The sequence below is a fragment of the Delphinus delphis genome, chromosome 19, assembly GCF_949987515.2.
Source record: "Delphinus delphis chromosome 19, mDelDel1.2, whole genome shotgun sequence".
NCBI classification, from domain to species: domain Eukaryota; kingdom Metazoa; phylum Chordata; class Mammalia; order Artiodactyla; family Delphinidae; genus Delphinus; species Delphinus delphis.
The window spans coordinates 50377098-50394745 of NC_082701.1; the positions used below are offsets into that span (position 1 = coordinate 50377098).

Genomic DNA, 17648 nt, shown 5'->3' on the forward strand with positions numbered 1-17648 from the left:
GTAGACCCCGCTCGCCGCAACTAGAGAAAGCCCGTGTGCAGCAACGAAGACCCAACGCAGCCAAAAATAAATAAAATAAATAAATTAAAAAAAAAAAAACCCTATCAGTAAGTAGCAAGTGAAAACAAGCTCAGGGCTCCCACTGATTCTGCATTATGGTGAGTTGTATAATTATTTCATTATATATTACAATGTAATAGTAATAGAAATATAGTGCACAATAAATGTAACGTGCTTGAATCATCCCGAAACCATCTCCCCACCCCGCCACCCCGGTCCGTGGAAAAACTATCTTCCACGAAACCGGTCCCTGGTGCCAAAAAGCTTGGGGACTGCTGAACTAAGAGTTGGGAAGCCCGAGTGTGCATCACTGTTGTGGCCTAGGCAGTGGTCCCCGTGGCACTAGAAAATGACCCATCAGATTGTGTAGGAACAATGTGTCCCTAGTTCCACCAGTGAACAAGAACAGAAGCAAGTAACAATACTCAGAGCGGGGTCGGGGTGGGGAGTGCTGGGCTTCCTGCACATAGGGGCAGGGGGTACTCAAATTACTAAGTGGAAAAACATGTGATATGTCTACCCTGAAATCAGAGCCTATGTTTAGTTTAAAGTTACACAGTTTATAAAGCCGTGTTTGTATGTCCAATTTGTCCTCAAGGAACAAACACAAATTTCTCTAGCCCCGTGCTAAATATGGGCTCCAAACACTCATATAGCAGGGACAGTGGAGTTATCCTCGAGCCGACCTAAGTCTGAGCCACACTAGCACAGGAGAAAGGAAGGGGGTGAAATTATTCTTGTGTTTAGAACACTTTAACAAGACTTTTCGGCTATGAAATGCAAGGTCCGTCCCCCTCACCCACAGCCCCTGGGGTATAACCTAGTGAGAGAAGCTTTTTTTTTTTTTTTTTTTTTTTTTTGTGGTACACGGGCCTTTCACTGTTGTGGCCTCTCCCGCTGCGGAGCACAGGCTCCAGACGCGCTCAGCGGCCATGGCTCACGGGCCTAGCCGCTCCGCGGCATGTGGGATCTTCCCAGACCGGGGCACGAACCTGTGTCCCCTGTATCGGCAGGCGGACTCTCAACCACTGCACCACCAGGGAAGCCCAACCTAGTGAGAGAAGCTTTGATCAAGAAGTTGAATCTGGGACTTCCCTGGTGGTCCAGTGGTTAAGACTCCATGCTTCCACTGTAGGGGGCACAGGTTCAATCCCTGGTTGGGGAAATAAGATCCTGCATACTGCAGGGCACGGCCAGAAAAAAAAAAAAAAAAAAAAAGCTATTAAACCGTTCTGCAAAGAGAGGTCATGGGAATGTGGGATGAAAAACAGGGCCCTGGAAGTCTAGAAGAAGAGGAGAGTATAGCTTTGGGGTGTACACATGCGCTTCCCTGCTGCAAAGGGCCCAGCAAAACCCAGCCCCTGGTCCTTCCTGTGGTAAACAGAAGAACAAAATGGTAATTTTACAGACCAATAAACATTTTAAAATAAGAGGCTTAATTCTCCCTGTTGAAAATAAGAGACTTCTCCCCCCACCCCTTTCTCAGAGCACTAACTTTAGAAAACTTGTAAGCTCTTTCTCTGCCTCTTTGAAATGTGTGTCTTTTTAGAAGCTAAATCAGCCTCGTGCAGCATTAGGATCCAGGGATGTCTCTCCCAAGGCCCTGGGAGCCATCTCTTCGAAATGGAAATATTAGGAGAGAGCGCATCCCTATCTCCCAGTTCCTATGGGAGGGTAGGATCCTAACTGAGGTGGGCTTCTTGCTCCAAGTTGCAAAACTACCTCCTGTCGTAAAGATACTTTGTTTTTCCTGCAATTAAGCCGATTAATAACACAAAGGATCACCAATTACCGTAAAGTTAGGATGAATGTGTGTGACAAATGGTGCTCTCAAGCCTCTTACTTGAGGACTAGTTACTGTTTATCTTGAGAACATGCGTGTAATGGCTGTATCTGTTTGGCTCTATAACAGGGTGGGATACTTTATCTCTACAATCTCTTAGCAGATGGCCTGTGGCGCACATCACATTCTGGTAATGCTTATTCAAATATAAAACTGTTTTCTTTCCTCCACTACCTTTGTGGAGAGGTTTTCCTGGGTTGGGAAATTTTGTTTTTAATTATATTCCCCAACATAATGCATGTGCTTAAAAAGAAAAGAAAAAAAAAAAGTGGGAAGGTTTTGAGATGTAAGACCCCTAAATGGGACGGACATGGAAAACCAGTGGGGAGAGAGAGAGGAATTTCTAAGAGTGACGCTGACATTCAACTGAAAATTGTTTCCAAAATGTAAATAATAGCATAATAGCAGCATATACATACAGAGACTACTGTCAGGCATCGTTCTAAGTGTTTTACACATTAACTTAATTAGCTATGTAGTAGTTTGGATTACTGTTCTTAATTATTCACCCCCCACCCTGCCTCTGAGAACTCTCCAGTGGGCAGAAAAGGTATCACGGAACAGCAGAGAAGCAGGCTGAAGTTTGGACTGGTTTTGGAAGTAGGTATGATGCAAACTCTCTTTTCTAGCTAAAAGTGACCCTTGAAGGGCGTGTGTGGAAAGGCCAGATTCAGCTACTCCATAAGATGGGAATGTGAGCCACTCTATTCGGATATTACAAGATATCCCAAACTGGAGGACACTGGGGGCCAGCATATGGCAGACACCAGCCCTGAGCACTGAGGATGTAGTAAGCAGGAGTGGGCCCAGAAGATAAGAAGGGGAAGGGCACTCAGTAAGGATCAGACACTTCTATAAGGTTTGGAGGCTGGGAGGCAGGACTGGAATCCCTCATTCCCACCAATGACCAACATGTCAAGTCATTTTTGAGGGTCTGGCTCAAGAAAGCAGAATTACCTTGCCCTGGCCTAGCCCAGCTGCCAAACACACCCACTGTGAGCCAGATGCTTAGAATGACTTGGGTCAAGAAGACCTGGAGAGGGACCTGCAAGAGGCTTCCTGGGTGGGTGGTAAAGCCTGAGCCCTGAATCATCCTTCTGACATTTACAAAGTCCTTAACCAGCACTGGCCCCACCGCTGCTCCCTGGTTTCCTGCCCTGAGTGCCACAAAGGACCAGAAAATAGTGGGGGGGAGGGGGGAGGGGGGGCAGTGAGCAGTACAAAGACAAGAGGGAAGACGAAAGAAGTAGAACTTCATGACTAATAAAATCTTTACACCTAATTTTTTAGAAGGAAATTGAATTCTGGTGGGGAAAGCAGGCACCACGGTCAGTGAGGCCGGAATAAAAATTTACCTGGAACCTACAGAAGGGAAAGAGGCTGCATTCATTTGGAAGGGACAAAGTCCATGGTAACTGCGCACAGATGCTGGGTCCCCTAAGTGACTCCATACTGCGGCCTAACACCTGGTCCCTAACATTCTCAGCAGCCACTATGAAGGTTGGACAAAAGGAGGCTTTCACTGCCCTGCCTCAGTTGGGCTTCCCTCAGTATCTGGTGTGCCCAGGGTCCTAATCCAGCCATGTTTGAAATGAGGTTGGGGGTGGAGGTGAGGGGGCAAGTCTTTCAGCTGTTACTTTTCCAGGTTTTAGGCAGCCTGGGGCACCTCTGGTCATTTAATGAAGGACTGGGCTCAAATGAGGTATAAATCAGGAACTGAAGACTTACTGGGCTGCACTGGGTCCAGAGCAGGACATTCCGCATGGGCCCAGCACAGCCTAGCAGGCCGGCCTTCCAGGGCTCAGCCCATGGTCTTTCCCGGGTCCCAGCCCAGAAAAGCGGAGGCTTTCTCCTGCGTTTGGAAGACTGACTCAACCCCTCTTCCTCCTAGCTCTCCTAAAGGCCGGGAGACCTCAGGAAGTGTCCTCATCCTACTGCCTTCAACCCCGAGGCGCCTGGCCCCAGGCCTCCCCCGGAGGTCCAGAGAAACCCCGGGCGCTTCCATGCTCTCGGCCTCACCCAAGCGGAGGCCCCTTCATCGCCCCACAGCTCCACTCGGCCCGGGAGGGACGGCCCTTCCCCGCAACCGGCTCAGCGGCTCGCAGGTTCGGGCTAGTCTGGGGCGAGGACTGGGAGCGTCTGAAAGTGGTGAGGAGGGCGGGGACGCGGGCCTCTCTTTAAAGGCCCGGGACCTGAGGCGCCTCGATACCGGCCGGCGACCCCGAGAAGCGCGCCCCATCCGGCTCCCTTCGCCTAAGCCGCCGGGGCTGCCATGGGCCGCTACCGCATCCGCGTGGCCACCGGGGCCGCATTCTTCGCCGGGTCGCACGACCGCGTGCAGCTGTGGCTGGTCGGGGCGCGCGGGGAGACGGACCTGGAGCTGCAGCTGTTGCCGGCGCGGGGCCAGGTCAGCGGGCGGAGCGGGGACAGACCCCGGCCGGGACGCGGGAGGCCGGCGAGGGGCGGGATCCGAGGGCGAAACGACTGCGGAACCGTGCCTGCTAGGACTTCCAGGTGTTGGGACGCCCGGGCGGCTGGGCCAGGAGAGGATCGGGAGCCAGGACCCGGGCTGAGCGCATACCCCTTCTCCCTTCCCGCCGGCCCTGGTCCTCGCAGCCTCCAACTCCTTCTCCAAATGACCCCAGTCCAGTGTCAATATAGGATCAGAAGTCAAGTGGGACGCTCCTAGGAATGAGGGAGCGGGGAGAGCTCAGTTAAAGGACCGATGAAGGTGCTGATACTCAGACATCAATTCAAGACACTGCGGACCACGCGCCACGCTCCCTCTTCCTCCCGGTGCGATGGGGCGTCAGACACACCGCGCAGATGTCCGGAGGAGGGAACGAGGGAGGCTGTCTTTGGAGGCCTTGTCAACGGAGGCTCCACAAAGGTCCCCTCCTCTCCTGTCCCCACCGCACCTCTGACCCCCCAACCCCACCCCCGGCAGGCAAAACGGCCTCTCCTGGGACCCTGCTACTAAGTCTCCGGGTTCTGGTCCCACAGGAGAAGGAGTTTGAGCATGACATTCCCGAGGACTTGGGACCACTGCAGTTCGTGAAGCTGCGCAAACACCACTCCCTGGTGGACAACGCGTGGTTCTGCGACCACATCACGGTGCAGGGCCCTGTAGCCTTCCAGGAGGCCACCTTCCCGTGCTACCGCTGGGTGCAGGCCGACAGCGTGCTGTGCCTACCCGAGGGCACCGGTGAGGGGCAGTGTCGGGAGGGGGGGATGCAGGGCCTGGGGAACTGCTGGGGAAGGGGTGGGGGAGGGCTGCGGAAGGTCAGAGGGCCTTGATGAAAGTGAGTGTTCAGCAGGTTAAGTGTGGAGAAGACAGGACCTTGGAAAAAAGTTATAAAGTACCAAATTTATACACAGAATAAAAAAGGCTGCAAGTGGGGCTGGACAGGGACATAAGTGATGGGCAGATCCCACCCTCCAAGAAGATGAGGACACGGGATGGGAGCCGCAGCGATGATGGGAAACAGGAACAAGTTAGGGCAGGGACAAGTTAGGGCAGGGCAGGTAAGGGTAGCACATGGAGTAGGGGATGAGGGTGACCCCTAAGAGGAGGCAGCTAAGGGAAACAATAAGCAATATGACTTGGAGAGCTGATTTGGTTGGGAAAACATGGAAGAAAACCACGAGGGAGAGGGTGCACACTGACAGGTGGGTGGGAATGAATGAGGACAGCAAATACATAATTTGTTACCGTGGGAAATAAGTAAGAAAGATGATTACAGAGGCAAATGAGGGCAAGGGCAATTAAGGATGGAAACACGAAATACATCACTTTGAGCCAGGTGAGTATAAATGCGGATAAGAACAGGAACAAGTTGATAATATAGACTCTGATGGTAAATCTCAGAAGAGTGAAGTCAGGGAAAGAAAGCAAACAGCTGTTCCTAAAGCCTTTTGAGGACGGTTGAGGTGTGGTAGGTGAGGTTCAGGAGATGAGAAATTAACCAAAGCAATATATAGTAGAAAATAGGTATGGGCATATGAGCGATTGAGATTTTATCACCTTTTTTTTTTTTTGGCCACGCCGCATGGCTCGTGGGATCTTAGTTCCCTGACCAGGGATTGAACCTGTGCCCTCCCCGCCCCCCCAGCACAGTGGAAGCACAGAGTCTTAACCACTGGACCACCAGGGAATTCCCAAGATTTTATCACCTTACTTAAGGTGATTTTTTCCAACCATAGATACTGATGAAATAGGATCAGGTGGGGAAAGACGAGTTAAGGGACAAGAAAGGGTGTCAAACATGAGATTGTTGTCTCAAGACAAGAGACAAGGGTTGAGAGATTAGCAAAACCCAGAGTGCAAAGTTGGCAATGATAAGATAAATGTGTCTCAGGAATCAATGGAGTGAGGCAAGGCCAGAGATAAACGCAACAGAGCTTGACTGAACACATGGCCTATGATGGCGAAAAGGAAGATGAGGACGAGCAGAGGAGAGCACAGGACCACACAAACCGTGGCCAATTGTCTTAATGTCTCCCCAGCCCGCCTGGCAGGAAACAACGCATTGGATGTGTTCCAGAAACATCGAGAGAAGGAACTGAAAGAAAGACGTCAGATATACTGGTGACCACCCACCTACAGGGCCTCTCAGTGGTACCCCCTGTCACTGACCTGGACACCCTCCCTGAAGCCTTGTCCCCATCTCCTAGCTGGGCCACATGGAAGGAAGGGTTACCCCTGACAATAGCTGCGGGCTGTGAGGACGATCTACCTGCCAATATGAGATTCCACGAGGAAAAGAGGCTGGACTTTGAGGGGACACTGAAGGCAGGGTAAGAACAGGCCTGGAGCTCAGAGTGGGGAAAGGGCTGGGAGATCCAAAAACGGTGGTCAATGGTGAGCGGCTGAGGGATTGGCAAATGGGTTCATGGCTCGATTCCTGTCCTAGGGCTCTGGAGATGGTCCTCAAACATGTTTACACCCTCCTGAGCTCCTGGAACTGCTTTGAGGATTTTGATCACATCTTCTGGGGCCAGAAGAATACCCTGGCTGGTCAGTGGTTCCCCAGGTCTCTATAACCCCTTGCTGGCCCCTTTTGATGACCCGACCTTCACACTCCACAGCCCCTCACGAGACCTCCCAGATGAGAATATATTGTGCTGGGTCATTTCTCAGAGGCCCCAGATGAAAAGGCAGGGGCTGGATATGGGATGGTCACGTGCCTGGATCACTGGGGTAGGGCCTGGAGGAGGGACATCCCGGCTGTGTAAACATCCTCCTCCTACACTCCACCCCGACCCCACAGAGAAGGTTCGCCAGCGCTGGCAGGACGATGAATTGTTTGGCTACCAGTTCCTCAATGGCACCAATCCCATGCTGTTGAGACGCTGCACCTCTCTGCCCTCCCGGCTAGTGCTGCCCTCGGGGATGGAGGAGCTACGGACCCAGCTGGAGAAAGAACTCCAGGTACCCCTCCCACCCTGTGTTGTTCTCTCCTTGGCGGTGTGGCCAGAAGTAGTCAAGGGCAGGGACCAAAGATGAGTCAAGGAAGGGAGGCTGTGGTAACCTACAGCCCCTTGGTCCAGACTCCAGTGCTAGAAAAACCTAGAGGTGATACAGTATGTAGGGAAAATTATGAGAGGCTCCCGGTGTAGAGGGGAAACAGGGTAGATTCCCAGGGTGCAGATGGGGCCAGAGGTGTCAGCAGGGACAATGACATTCCCTGGCTGACGTCAGTGCTCTGGACAGCAGTGTTCATGGGCAGGGAGAAGGGTAGAAAATATGCCATCAGATGGGGAGAACTGGGTTTGGGGGTTCTTGGGTTTGGAAGAGGGGGTTACTTGGGTTTGGAAGAGGTGAGCTACATGTGAGGAGGACGAGCGAGGCAGGATGTGAGCATGCCGTGTGCATGTGTGCACATGTGCGCTGGCCTCTGCGGCAGGGCTGGGCAGGGGAGCCTCTGTGGATTACTTGGCAGAGAAGGTGAGTTTTAGGGAGTGAAAGAGCATTTGCTGAGCTGGTGACAGCTAAACACAAGGTGTTCAGATCATCGAGGGCTAGTGGGGAAGAGACCTGGCCATCTCGACAAGGGGACAGCTTGCACACGGGACTGAGCAGGCCTGGTTCTAAAATCAGATCTGCCACCACACATCCCTGGGCAAGATGTCTACCCTCACTAGGCTGTTTCTTCACTTAAGATGAGAGGAATCGGGCCAGATGCTCTGGTTCTGCCAATAGGACTCTGCAACCGACATAGGATGATGGCAAGAATTCAGATACAGGTCTTGAATGTCTTCCCCCTTTGCCCTGGCCCTCTCGGGTTAGACTTCGAACTCTAACGATGGATACATTCCTCCTTTCCCCAGAACAGTTCCCTGTTTGAGGCTGATTTCATTCTCCTGGATGGAATTCCAGCCAATGTGATCCGAGGAGAGAAGCAGTACCTGGCTGCCCCCCTTGTCATGCTGAAGATGGACACCAGTGGGAAGCTGCTACCCATGGTCATCCAGGTGGGGCGCCCTCAGCATCCACTTCCCAACACTGCTTTCTGTTCACCTCCACCTCTGCTCCCGAGGAACCAGCCCCCTGGCTCTTGACTCCCAAACCCCAACCTCACACAGTGAGACATGTTCTCGTGTCACTCCGCTTAAAGCCTGGTTTCTCCTGACTCACCCAACTGGCAGGACTTGTTCAAGAGTCATAATGGCCTTTTGGAGTTCTCGTCCTATACCCGATGGTTCTCTAACTTTATTGTGTATCAGAATCACCTAGACAGCTTGTTAAAACACAGCTTGCTGGGTCCCAGCATGAGACTTTCCAATTCAGTAGGTCTGGGATGGGGACTGAGAATTTGCAGTTTTAACAAGTTCCAAAGTGATGCGGATGCCGCTAGCTTGGGAACACACTCTGAGAATCGCTATTTAATCTCTCAGTCCCCTCTCTTTTCTCCCACTGGTCTCAATAGTTAGTTAACAAATACTGTCAATTATCTCCCACACCCAGCTTCCCTTTCCATCCCCCACCATAACTCAGACCCCCATCACGTTTCTCCCAGACCACTGCCGGGATCTCCTCCCTGGACTCCCTGCTTCAGACTCCCCTGCATTCAACCTGACGACCATGGTGCTCGCACAGTGCCACAGCTAGTGAGAGGCAGGGTGGGAGGGGCCTCATTCCTCCTCCTAGATTATACCTCCTGGACGCGATAATCGTACTTACTCATCTGTTTCCCCAAGACTGCTGGCCATAATGTCACACATAAAGTGGGAGTTCAATGAAGGCTTAATTTCTCTTTTTCCCAGATCCAGCCTCCCAGCCCCAGCTCTCCGACCCCACCACTGTTCCTGCCCTCAGATCCTCCACTTGCCTGGCTCCTGGCAAAGTCCTGGGTCCGAAATTCAGATTTCCAACTGCACCAGCTCCAATATCATCTGCTGAACACCCACCTGCTGGCTGAGGTCATTGCTGTGGCCACCATGAGGTGCCTCCCGGGGCTGCACCCAGTCTTCAAGGTACAACCTCTACCCTCCATGCCCCCTTCACTCAGACCCTAGAGAAAGGAAACAGCCCAGTATCAAATGATATTGCAGCAGCAAAACAAAATTTTTATCACTCTGTGAAAGAAAGAGGTGAGAACAGAAGGAAGACTGCATCAATATTTTGAGACTTGTGTTTTAATTAAGTCAAGTCACTTAAGGTTTCTTCAGGACATATTACTAAGGAAACCCTCTGAAATTCTCAGAGATCTGACAATCTAACAATGGGCCTAGAGTACAGCCGGAATATTGCTAGTAAAACAAAAGCCTTGATCCTGCCTAAGGAGATTTACGATTTAGCCAGAATGACAAATGGTGCCCATAAGAACTACCCAGAGAACAACAGCTGGATCTAGAATCTGAAACCACAAGAGACAGCGATAAACACTAGAGTACTGATGGAGTATGTTCCACCCCAACTGAGTTTGCTAAGTAGGAGCAGGTCAAGAGGCAAGGAGAGCGGCACAGCAGAATCAGAATTGGGGAAGGGAGGGAATAGTAGCTGCCGCAAGCCTGGATATCAGACCGGAGACAGAAAGGTCAGAGGTCTAAGCTCCTGCAACACCCAGAAGCCCAAGGGTGGGTATTGCAGACTGACCCAGAAATCTTGTCATTTTATGAAAGAGTGAGCTCAGCATCTATTGCTCGGCAGAAGGCAGTGACATAAGGCTTGTGCTTGAGTAAAAATGTCCTCAAAATCTTGATGACACTTTAGATATAGGGAACAAGACAGAGAAGGGATGAAACTGATAGAAGCTTATGAACCAGAGCAATTGTCAGAAACAGGGAAGCCAGGAAAGAAGCCAGTTGGGAAGCAAAAATGAGGTTCAGTTTGAGGTACAGGGAGTCATAAATGTTGGTAGGACATGCAGGTGAGCACCTGGCAAGGAGAACGACTGAACTGTGTTTCAGCCGGGGGCCCCGCCGACCCCCAAGCCTGGCCAGCAGTAGCTGTGGCCTCTCCGAGTCTGGGGTGACACAGACAAGATGGAGACCAGTGTGATGAGCAGCATCTTGGATTTTACTGATCTCACGGTGCTCCTGCACCACCGTCTCCTGCTCACCCTGAAGAGGCTAAGCCTCTAGGCACACTGAAAATCCCCCTTTACGAGTTCAGCCCTCTGCCCAACTATCTCCATTCCCACAGCGACGTCATGGCAAACAGCTGCATCGTAATCAGTACACGCAGGAGAGCCAGGCCAGCAATGTCCCAGAGGTGACCTGCACAGGCTCTGGATTCGGACTGCCGGGGTCTGAAGCCTGAATCCTGACCTCTGTGCTTCCCAGACGTGAGCTCAGTGTCCTCAGGTCTAAATGGGGATGACAGGAGGCCCATCGTGGGGTTGCTGAAGGCTGAAACGACCTAATAGTGTGACACAGGCTAAAAGCTAGAAAAAATTAGTTCTTGCAATGATTTGTTAAGAGTTGTTTGTCCCAAGGTATCTCTGCTCCTCACGTGGACTTTGGGCTTTCCATGACACTCAGCACCTTTCATGAACTTTGTGAAAAGTTGCAGTCCAATGTGAGCTGCTTTGACCTCCTGGCACCAGAGTTATCTCTGCCTCACACCCTGTGTCCACCAACAACTCAGATAAATACCAATGCTACGTGAAACCTGTACATAAACTGGGTGTAAATGAAGACAAAATAGTCTGAGATAAAAAGAAATGCATGTGAGGATGAGATAGCCGTTTTTAATAGCTAGGGAAAAGCCATTTCTTGAAAAGCTATAAAATATAGACGGGACCTCACTGCCTAATTGGGGGTGGGGGGAGATTTGACGACAGCTGCTCTGCTGCTTACATATGTGGCTCAGTATGGCTCCTCTATCTCCCTAAGGGAACCCACCCCCCAAAAAACCAACAGTGAAGCGACCAGGGGGTGGAGGCATGGCTTTGGTAACAAGTAGAGAGGCTAATTTAAGCTGTGAGGTTGTAAGTGACAGAGTATAAAAGCAAATTAAAAGGGGCTGATTCTCAAAGGCCACCTACACCCCAGGTGGAAATCATAAAGATAAGCGATAACAGCTAGTATCTAAGGGCTTCTGTGTGGACTAAAAACTCTTCATACATCACTCACATAAGCATCACTGCAGCCTCCTGAGACAAAAGACCCTATTATCACCCGCTGTTGACAGACGAGGGGCTAGACAGGAGATAGACAGGTCAACACTTAGAAGGTTTGGTACCTCGGATGAGTATCAAAGTGAGTGCTGAAGTGTAGAGTGAAACCCAGGTCAGTCTGGCTCCAGAGCCTGACTCACAGGGGCGAAAAGATCACGAGAGTGAGTGATCACAGAAGCAGGAAGAGAGGAGCCTGTCAAGGGAGGAAAGCATCAAGAGTAGGCACCATGCTGCCTACAAGGAAGGACCCAAGCATGTCCTCCATAAACCACCCCCTCTAATCTCCCCCATCCCAGCTCCTGATTCCACACATCCGCTACACGATGGAAATCAACACCCGGGCACGGACCCAACTCCTCCCAGACGGAGGTATATTTGATAAGGTAAGGAGGGGATGGGGCATGGGGCTGCCTCACCGTCTGACTCTCTACGATTTCCTGCCACTTTCAAGATCCCAGACCAACCTGGGTGAATGTCCTGACCCTTAAACCCATGAGCCTGTCCCTTTATATCTATGTCTCTAAATGTGAAAATGCCACACCTGAACCCCTTATATACTGTGTGCTGGCTTCCTCCTCAAGGCCTCGCATCTCTCTTGTCCCAGGCAGTGAGCACCGGTGGAGGGGGCCACGTGCACTTGCTCCGCCGGGCCCTGGCTCAGCTGACCTACTGTTCCCTCTGTCCTCCCAACAATCTGGCTGACCGCGGCCTGCTGGGAACCCCGGGTGCTCTCTATGCCTGCGATGCTTTACGGCTCTGGGAGATCACTGCCCGGTGGGTGAGACGGGGAGCCGAGAAATGCGGCAGGGGAGAGGGCGAGTGGGGCTCTGGCCTGAGGTCAGCATGGGGCAAAAGGAACCTGAAAACAAGAAGGTCCAGACAAGAGGAGCAAAGGACTGGATCCTGGGGAGAGATGAGGAAGCGTGAGTCAGTGCGTACGGCCTGAGAAGGAGAAGGCTGGGGACAGAGAACCTACGTTGGGAAAGCTGTGGACTGGGAGGCTGAGGGATCTGGAAAAATCAGGGGTTTTGTCAGGGAGAATGGCTGTCAACCATGTATAGGGATCCTAGAACTAATGACCCACATGTCCTTCCTCTCTAGACTAATTTGTAGAAAGAGTTGGGAATGACCCAAAAGGCAGGTCTTGAAGAATCTATACTCAGACATATTGAGAGTCAGCTGGGCAGAGACCATGGAAAAGTGCAGGGGTCAAAGGCCGAAGCTTTCTCCTCTCAAGGAGCTCACCTCCCTTCTCCCCTGGGCAGCTACGTGGAGGGGATCATCCACCTTTTCTACCGCGGGGATGACGTCGTGAGAGGGGACCCTGAGCTGCAGGCCTGGTGTCGGGAGATCACTGAGGTGGGGCTGTGCCAGGCCCAGAACCGAGGTGAGAGCCCTCCCCAGGGACAGGAGCTCCTTGGACACTCTGCCCAAGCAGAGTCTGGGTTCAGGACCCCAACCCCTCATGCCACCCCCTCTCCCTCCACACGTCAAACATCTGAATCCCATTCCCACCTCCTAAGACTCAGGACAATTCTAGATACCCCAGGATCATCCTCCGCAGAGACCCTGGCCATCAACCTTTACTTCCACCCCATCCCCTAACCTGCCACAGCATGTGACGCCACAGGGCCAGAACCTGAGCCAGCAAGGGATCTGCCCAGGCCCTGCTGGGGCTCACATTCTCTCCTCATGCTTGTCTATTCCTACTTGAGGATATAAATGTGAAGATTCTTCCACCAAAGCCCTTCTGTTCTCCCTCTTCTCCTCCTGCTTGCTACTGTCCAGCACACGCATAGAAAGTCCAGGCCTACTGCACACTGACCACAGTGCAAGGTCATTTCCAGATGCAAACACAATGCTCTGCACGCTTTGGCTCAACCCTGAACTCGGTGCCCTGCCCCTTGAGGCTCACATTTCTTTGGCCAATCCAGCCTCTCCCCACCGCTGCTAGGATCCAGCCACCGTCTTTAGCACCCCACCTGCATTCTAACCTCTGGGGAAGAAACAGCCTTTCTTGAGCTCTTCCTAGATTCCTCCTCCTCTTTCTCTCACACGTGGGTCAGCCTGGATTCTGCTCCAAATTGTCCTTGCGTCCCCGCCCCTCATACTTTGCACCAACATCTCTGCCTCTGTGGGACAACTACAAACATTTGCTGGGGAGCCGCTATGGCCGGCCTCTGAGGGTGCCGTGAGCAGTAACACAACACCCGCCCTCTGGAGGGAGCGTCTCCCTAGGGAATCTGTGTCTGCACCACCCCCCTTCCAGGACCAAACTTTCTCTAGTACATCTCGGTATGTCCCTTGGGCTCCACGTGCTACCAGGAGACCCCTCCTCTCCCTGGCCATCTTTTCCCCAACCAGTATCTACATTTGGAAAATGAAAATAAACATCCACATGTGAACTTTAACCTCCACTAAGTGCCTCTCATTCTCTCTTCCTCCACTGTCCTTCAGTTCTCATAGCTCACCTTCGCCTCACTTTCCCAACAGACTCTTTGGAGAAAGTGTGCTAAAAACGGCCTGAGATTAGCAGTCAGGAACCCGAGTTCAAGATCAGCCTCTGCCTTCTCCCAATTATGCAGTCCTGACAAGCAGTTTAATCTCTCTGGTCTTTGGTTTTTGTTTTTTTTTTTTAATCTACAAAAGGGAAGTGATTATATTTGTTCCACTTAACTGACAGGATTTCTGGGTCTCTGAACCCCCCACCTCCACTGTGAATTGAATGGCCTGACATAATCTTTGCGGAAAGCCTCTCTTGGCTATGACCCTATAAATCTATGACTTCTCTTATCCTTCACATTATAATTCAGACACTTGTAACTCCCTACCTGGGAATAGGAGGAAGCATCCCTAAATTCTCAACCACTTTTTGAGGCAGAGGATTTTTTTTTTTTTTTTGAGGCAGAGGATTTTTGATCACTCAGAACTTTTCAGCCCCCAACCCTTCCAAAATAACAATACTTATTATTTATTGAGAACTTGTTCCACACCAGGTGATTATCTCATTTATAAAATAGGTATCACCTACACTTTACAGGTCAAGAGGTTGAGGTTCAGAGACGTTAAGTAATTGGCCTAAGTTAACCCAAATATATTACTTGAATCTGAATTGAAATCCATGTCTGATGCAAATATATTTGAATAAATGAACTAAACAAACAACAATCAATTCCAAAACGTAGACATCCCAAGTCTTCGGCCTTTATTTCTCTCTTCTCAGACTGCAGCCTCTAAATGCTGTTTCTTTCCTGCCCAGGTTTCCCCATCTCCTTCCAGTCCCAGAATCAGCTCTGCCATTTCCTTACCATGTGTGTCTTCACGTGCACTGCTCAGCATGGGGCCATCAACCAGGGCCAGGTATGGAGAGCTGAAAGCCCAGGTCCTTGAAGGCAAGTGTCTGGACCTTGGGATGCCCAAGGGAGAGATGCGGGTTCAAATCCTAAGTACCAGGATCCTAGGGTTGCAGTTTCTTCCCCCAGCTGGACTGGTATGCCTGGGTCCCTAATGCCCCATGCACAATGCGGATGCCCCCACCTACCACCAAGGAAGATGTGACAGTGGCCACGGTGATGGGCTCACTACCTGATGTCCGACAGGCCTGTCTTCAAATGGTCGTCACATGGCATCTGGGGCGCCGCCAGCCAGACATGGTAAGAGAGGACCCTGGGGAAAGGGAAATGACAGTTGGAAGGGAAACATAAGAGTGAAGGGCTAGGCTCTAGGTGTGTCTGACTCAAAACTGACTGATCCTTTGTTCTTTCTTAGGTGCCTCTGGGGCATCACAAAGAAAAGTATTTCTCAGACCCCAAGGCCAAGTCTGTACTAAACCAATTCCAAACAGATCTGGAAAACTTGGAAAGGGAGATTACAGCCCGGAATGAGCAACTTGACCTGCCCTATGAATACCTAAAGCCCAGCCTCATCGAGAACAGCATCACTATCTGAGCTCTGGGACACCCCCACCGGGAAGACTGCAGATCAGCTCTGGGACTGACAGTTCCATATTGAGTTTCATGGTTTCCTAGTCTCTGCTGCAGAGGCTCTATTTCCTCCCCCAATTAAACCCCCTACATCTGCATCCCATGAGCCCAAGGGCCTTCACTTTTCTGTAAAGGGCCTGATAATATGTTAGGCTTTGTAGGCCACACAGTCTGTCACAGTAACTTCAGCTCTCCTATTGTAGCACGGAAGCAGCCACAGGCACCATGTAAATGAATGCTGTGTTCCAATAAAACTTTATTTACAGAGAGTGAAATATGAACTTCCTGTGTCACAAAACATCCTCCTTTCGGTCTAGTCAACCATTTTAAAATGCAAAAACACACAACAAAACCCTGTGCTTCGCTACAGGGATGTGCACAGGCTACAGGCTGGATTTGGCCCTGGATTTGGGGCAGTACCTGCACAACGGTACCCTGCCGTAGCCTGAGGCACTGACCTTACTTGCAAAACATCCAGAGGATGGTAGGGTGGGTGGGGAGGGTGAGGAAGATTTCTTGGAGAAATCGACTACCTCAACTAATTCTCCTTTCCCAGGAGCTTGACTTCATGCCTGGCCAACTTAAAAATTCCTGACTCTTCTTTGGCAACTTTCTCTCCACCCCTGTGTCTCCTAGTCACACACCTACCCCAAAAGTCCCTGAATGAGAATGATGCCCCTAAGGCAAAATAAAAACTTTCACCCCCAAATGGCTTCCTTCCGAACAGTCTCAAACAAAAGAGACACGAGGGCTTCCCTGGTGGCACAGTGGTTGAGAGTCCGCCTGCTGATGCAGGGGACACGGGCTCGTGCCCCGGTCCGGGAAGATCCCACATGCCGCGGAGCGGCTGGGCCCGTGAGCCATGGCCACTGAGCCTGCGCGTCCGGAGCCTGTGCTCCGCAACGGGAGAGGCCACAACAGTGAGAGGCCCACGTACCGCAAAAAAAAAAAAAAGAGACACGAAATAATGTCTCAAGGCCACTATCCCAGGCTCTTCAGTACTCTGGGGTCTCTAAGTGTTTCCCAGGTTCCAAGTTCTCTTTCACGACCCTTTTAAGAACAATCTGCACAAAATAAATGGAAAAATACCACAAAGTTATGCTAACCACTGACAGTATTTGTCTGGTTCTGGGGTCTTGGGATCAAAATGACCCCTCTCAATTACGCTATGACCACTGTCCTCACTAGAATGGGTACAACATACTCAGTGCAAAACTGTGTTCTTCAAACACCACTATTTCCCTGAATAATTATTACAAATCTGTTTTTCACCAGTGAGGTGTACAAACTTTTTCTTTGGAGGGTATGATCCATTCATATTTTTAAAATCTTGTACTCTACCTTGTTCAAAGGACCTATGACCCGCTTCCTTGGTTTACGGTAGGGAAGAAAATTGACATTTGTGTGTACTTATTCCTTTCTCCAGCACATTTGGCAGGGCCACTCACCTTAACAGCTTGTTCATTGAATCTGCTTTCCTTGGACTTTTCCTAACGCCCATATTTTTCCTGGATTTGGCAACCACAACTCTTCAGTATTTCGTGTTTGGTAACAAAACGTTACTTAAGTATATCCAATGCCAAGAACCCTCAGCAATTTTAAAGCGTTCTAGCCAGAACAGCACGCTTGGGCTCGGGAAGGGGCTCTATGTCTTCTTTCACTGTGTCAGAGTGTCTATTTTAAAGGGTAGGGATGAGTAGAGAGGAGATAGAGGCGTTCTCTCTCGGTGTAAATCTCTATGTCTCACTTACCACGTCTCCATCACAGGACACCACCCGAGACTAAGGTATCTGAGAGAAAAATGACATAATTTCAATCCTCGGCTGCTGAGAGCGCATCGCCAAGGTTACCAGGAGCTCCGCCAGAGATAAAAGCTTTCCTGAGGCCGGGCTACCATTTCTTCCTCGTCACGTGACTTGCCAGACTTGGTCACATGATATACTGGCTCCTCCCATTCCAAACTGGAGAGGGGGGAAATCCAAGAAACCGGAGAACTTTACTCCTGCAATACTCGCACCCCAGCTACATATGGGTCAATAAGGGATTCCCGAGGGGCCGTTACGATTTCAGAAACACCGCCCTTTCCCGCCGAAGTCCGAGAGGACCCGGAGGCGCCAGCGTTCTCCGCCTGGCGCCCGC

At 50.9% G+C, this 17648-nt stretch overlaps 1 protein-coding gene and 2 long non-coding RNA genes across 5 annotated transcripts in view; 1 reads left to right on the forward strand and 2 right to left on the reverse strand.

Annotated features, from left to right (window-relative positions):
- LOC132414600 (uncharacterized) overlaps positions 1–4335 on the reverse strand; it is a 60629-nt gene extending 56294 nt beyond the window's left edge. The window contains exon 1 of the long non-coding RNA XR_009516984.1: positions 4278–4335. This is a non-coding gene — a long non-coding RNA (uncharacterized lncRNA). The remainder of the gene's footprint in view (positions 1–4277) is intronic.
- ALOX12 (arachidonate 12-lipoxygenase, 12S type) lies at positions 4074–15778 on the forward strand. 2 transcript variants are annotated; one of them, XM_059997276.1, is made up of 14 exons: positions 4074–4310; positions 4907–5108; positions 6410–6491; positions 6578–6700; positions 6817–6920; positions 7174–7334; positions 8234–8377; positions 9170–9379; positions 11823–11909; positions 12131–12300; positions 12792–12913; positions 14786–14886; positions 15009–15179; positions 15295–15778. In XM_059997276.1, exons 1-14 carry the CDS (start codon positions 4176–4178, stop codon positions 15472–15474), a joined length of 1992 nt encoding a protein of 663 aa, XP_059853259.1. In that variant the 5' UTR covers positions 4074–4175; the 3' UTR covers positions 15475–15778. The 2 variants fall into 2 exon arrangements, with proteins under 2 accessions (XP_059853259.1, XP_059853260.1); XM_059997277.1 differs by lacking the exon at positions 15295–15778 and having other exon boundaries at positions 14786–14918; positions 15009–15136.
- On the reverse strand, positions 14793–17602 carry LOC132414601 (uncharacterized). Of its 2 annotated transcripts, none has more exons than XR_009516986.1 (3): positions 17261–17602; positions 15112–15192; positions 14793–14932 (listed from the first exon to the last, which is right to left on the reverse strand). It is a non-coding gene; the product is annotated as an uncharacterized lncRNA (long non-coding RNA). The 2 variants fall into 2 exon arrangements; XR_009516985.1 differs by having other exon boundaries at positions 14840–14932; positions 15068–15192.
- Positions 17603–17648: the final 46 nt, after the last annotated feature.

Excerpts from the sequence above, each read along its gene's own strand:
- ALOX12 (XM_059997276.1), top strand. The coding sequence starts at position 4,176 with ATGGGCCGCTACCGCATCCGCGTGGCCACCGGGGCCGCATTCTTCGCC. Across the intron at positions 7,335-8,233 it reads AGCTGGAGAAAGAACTCCAG|AACAGTTCCCTGTTTGAGGC; the intron begins GTACCCCTCCCA and ends TCCTTTCCCCAG. Across the intron at positions 15,180-15,294 it reads GGCGCCGCCAGCCAGACATG|GTGCCTCTGGGGCATCACAA; the intron begins GTAAGAGAGGAC and ends GTTCTTTCTTAG.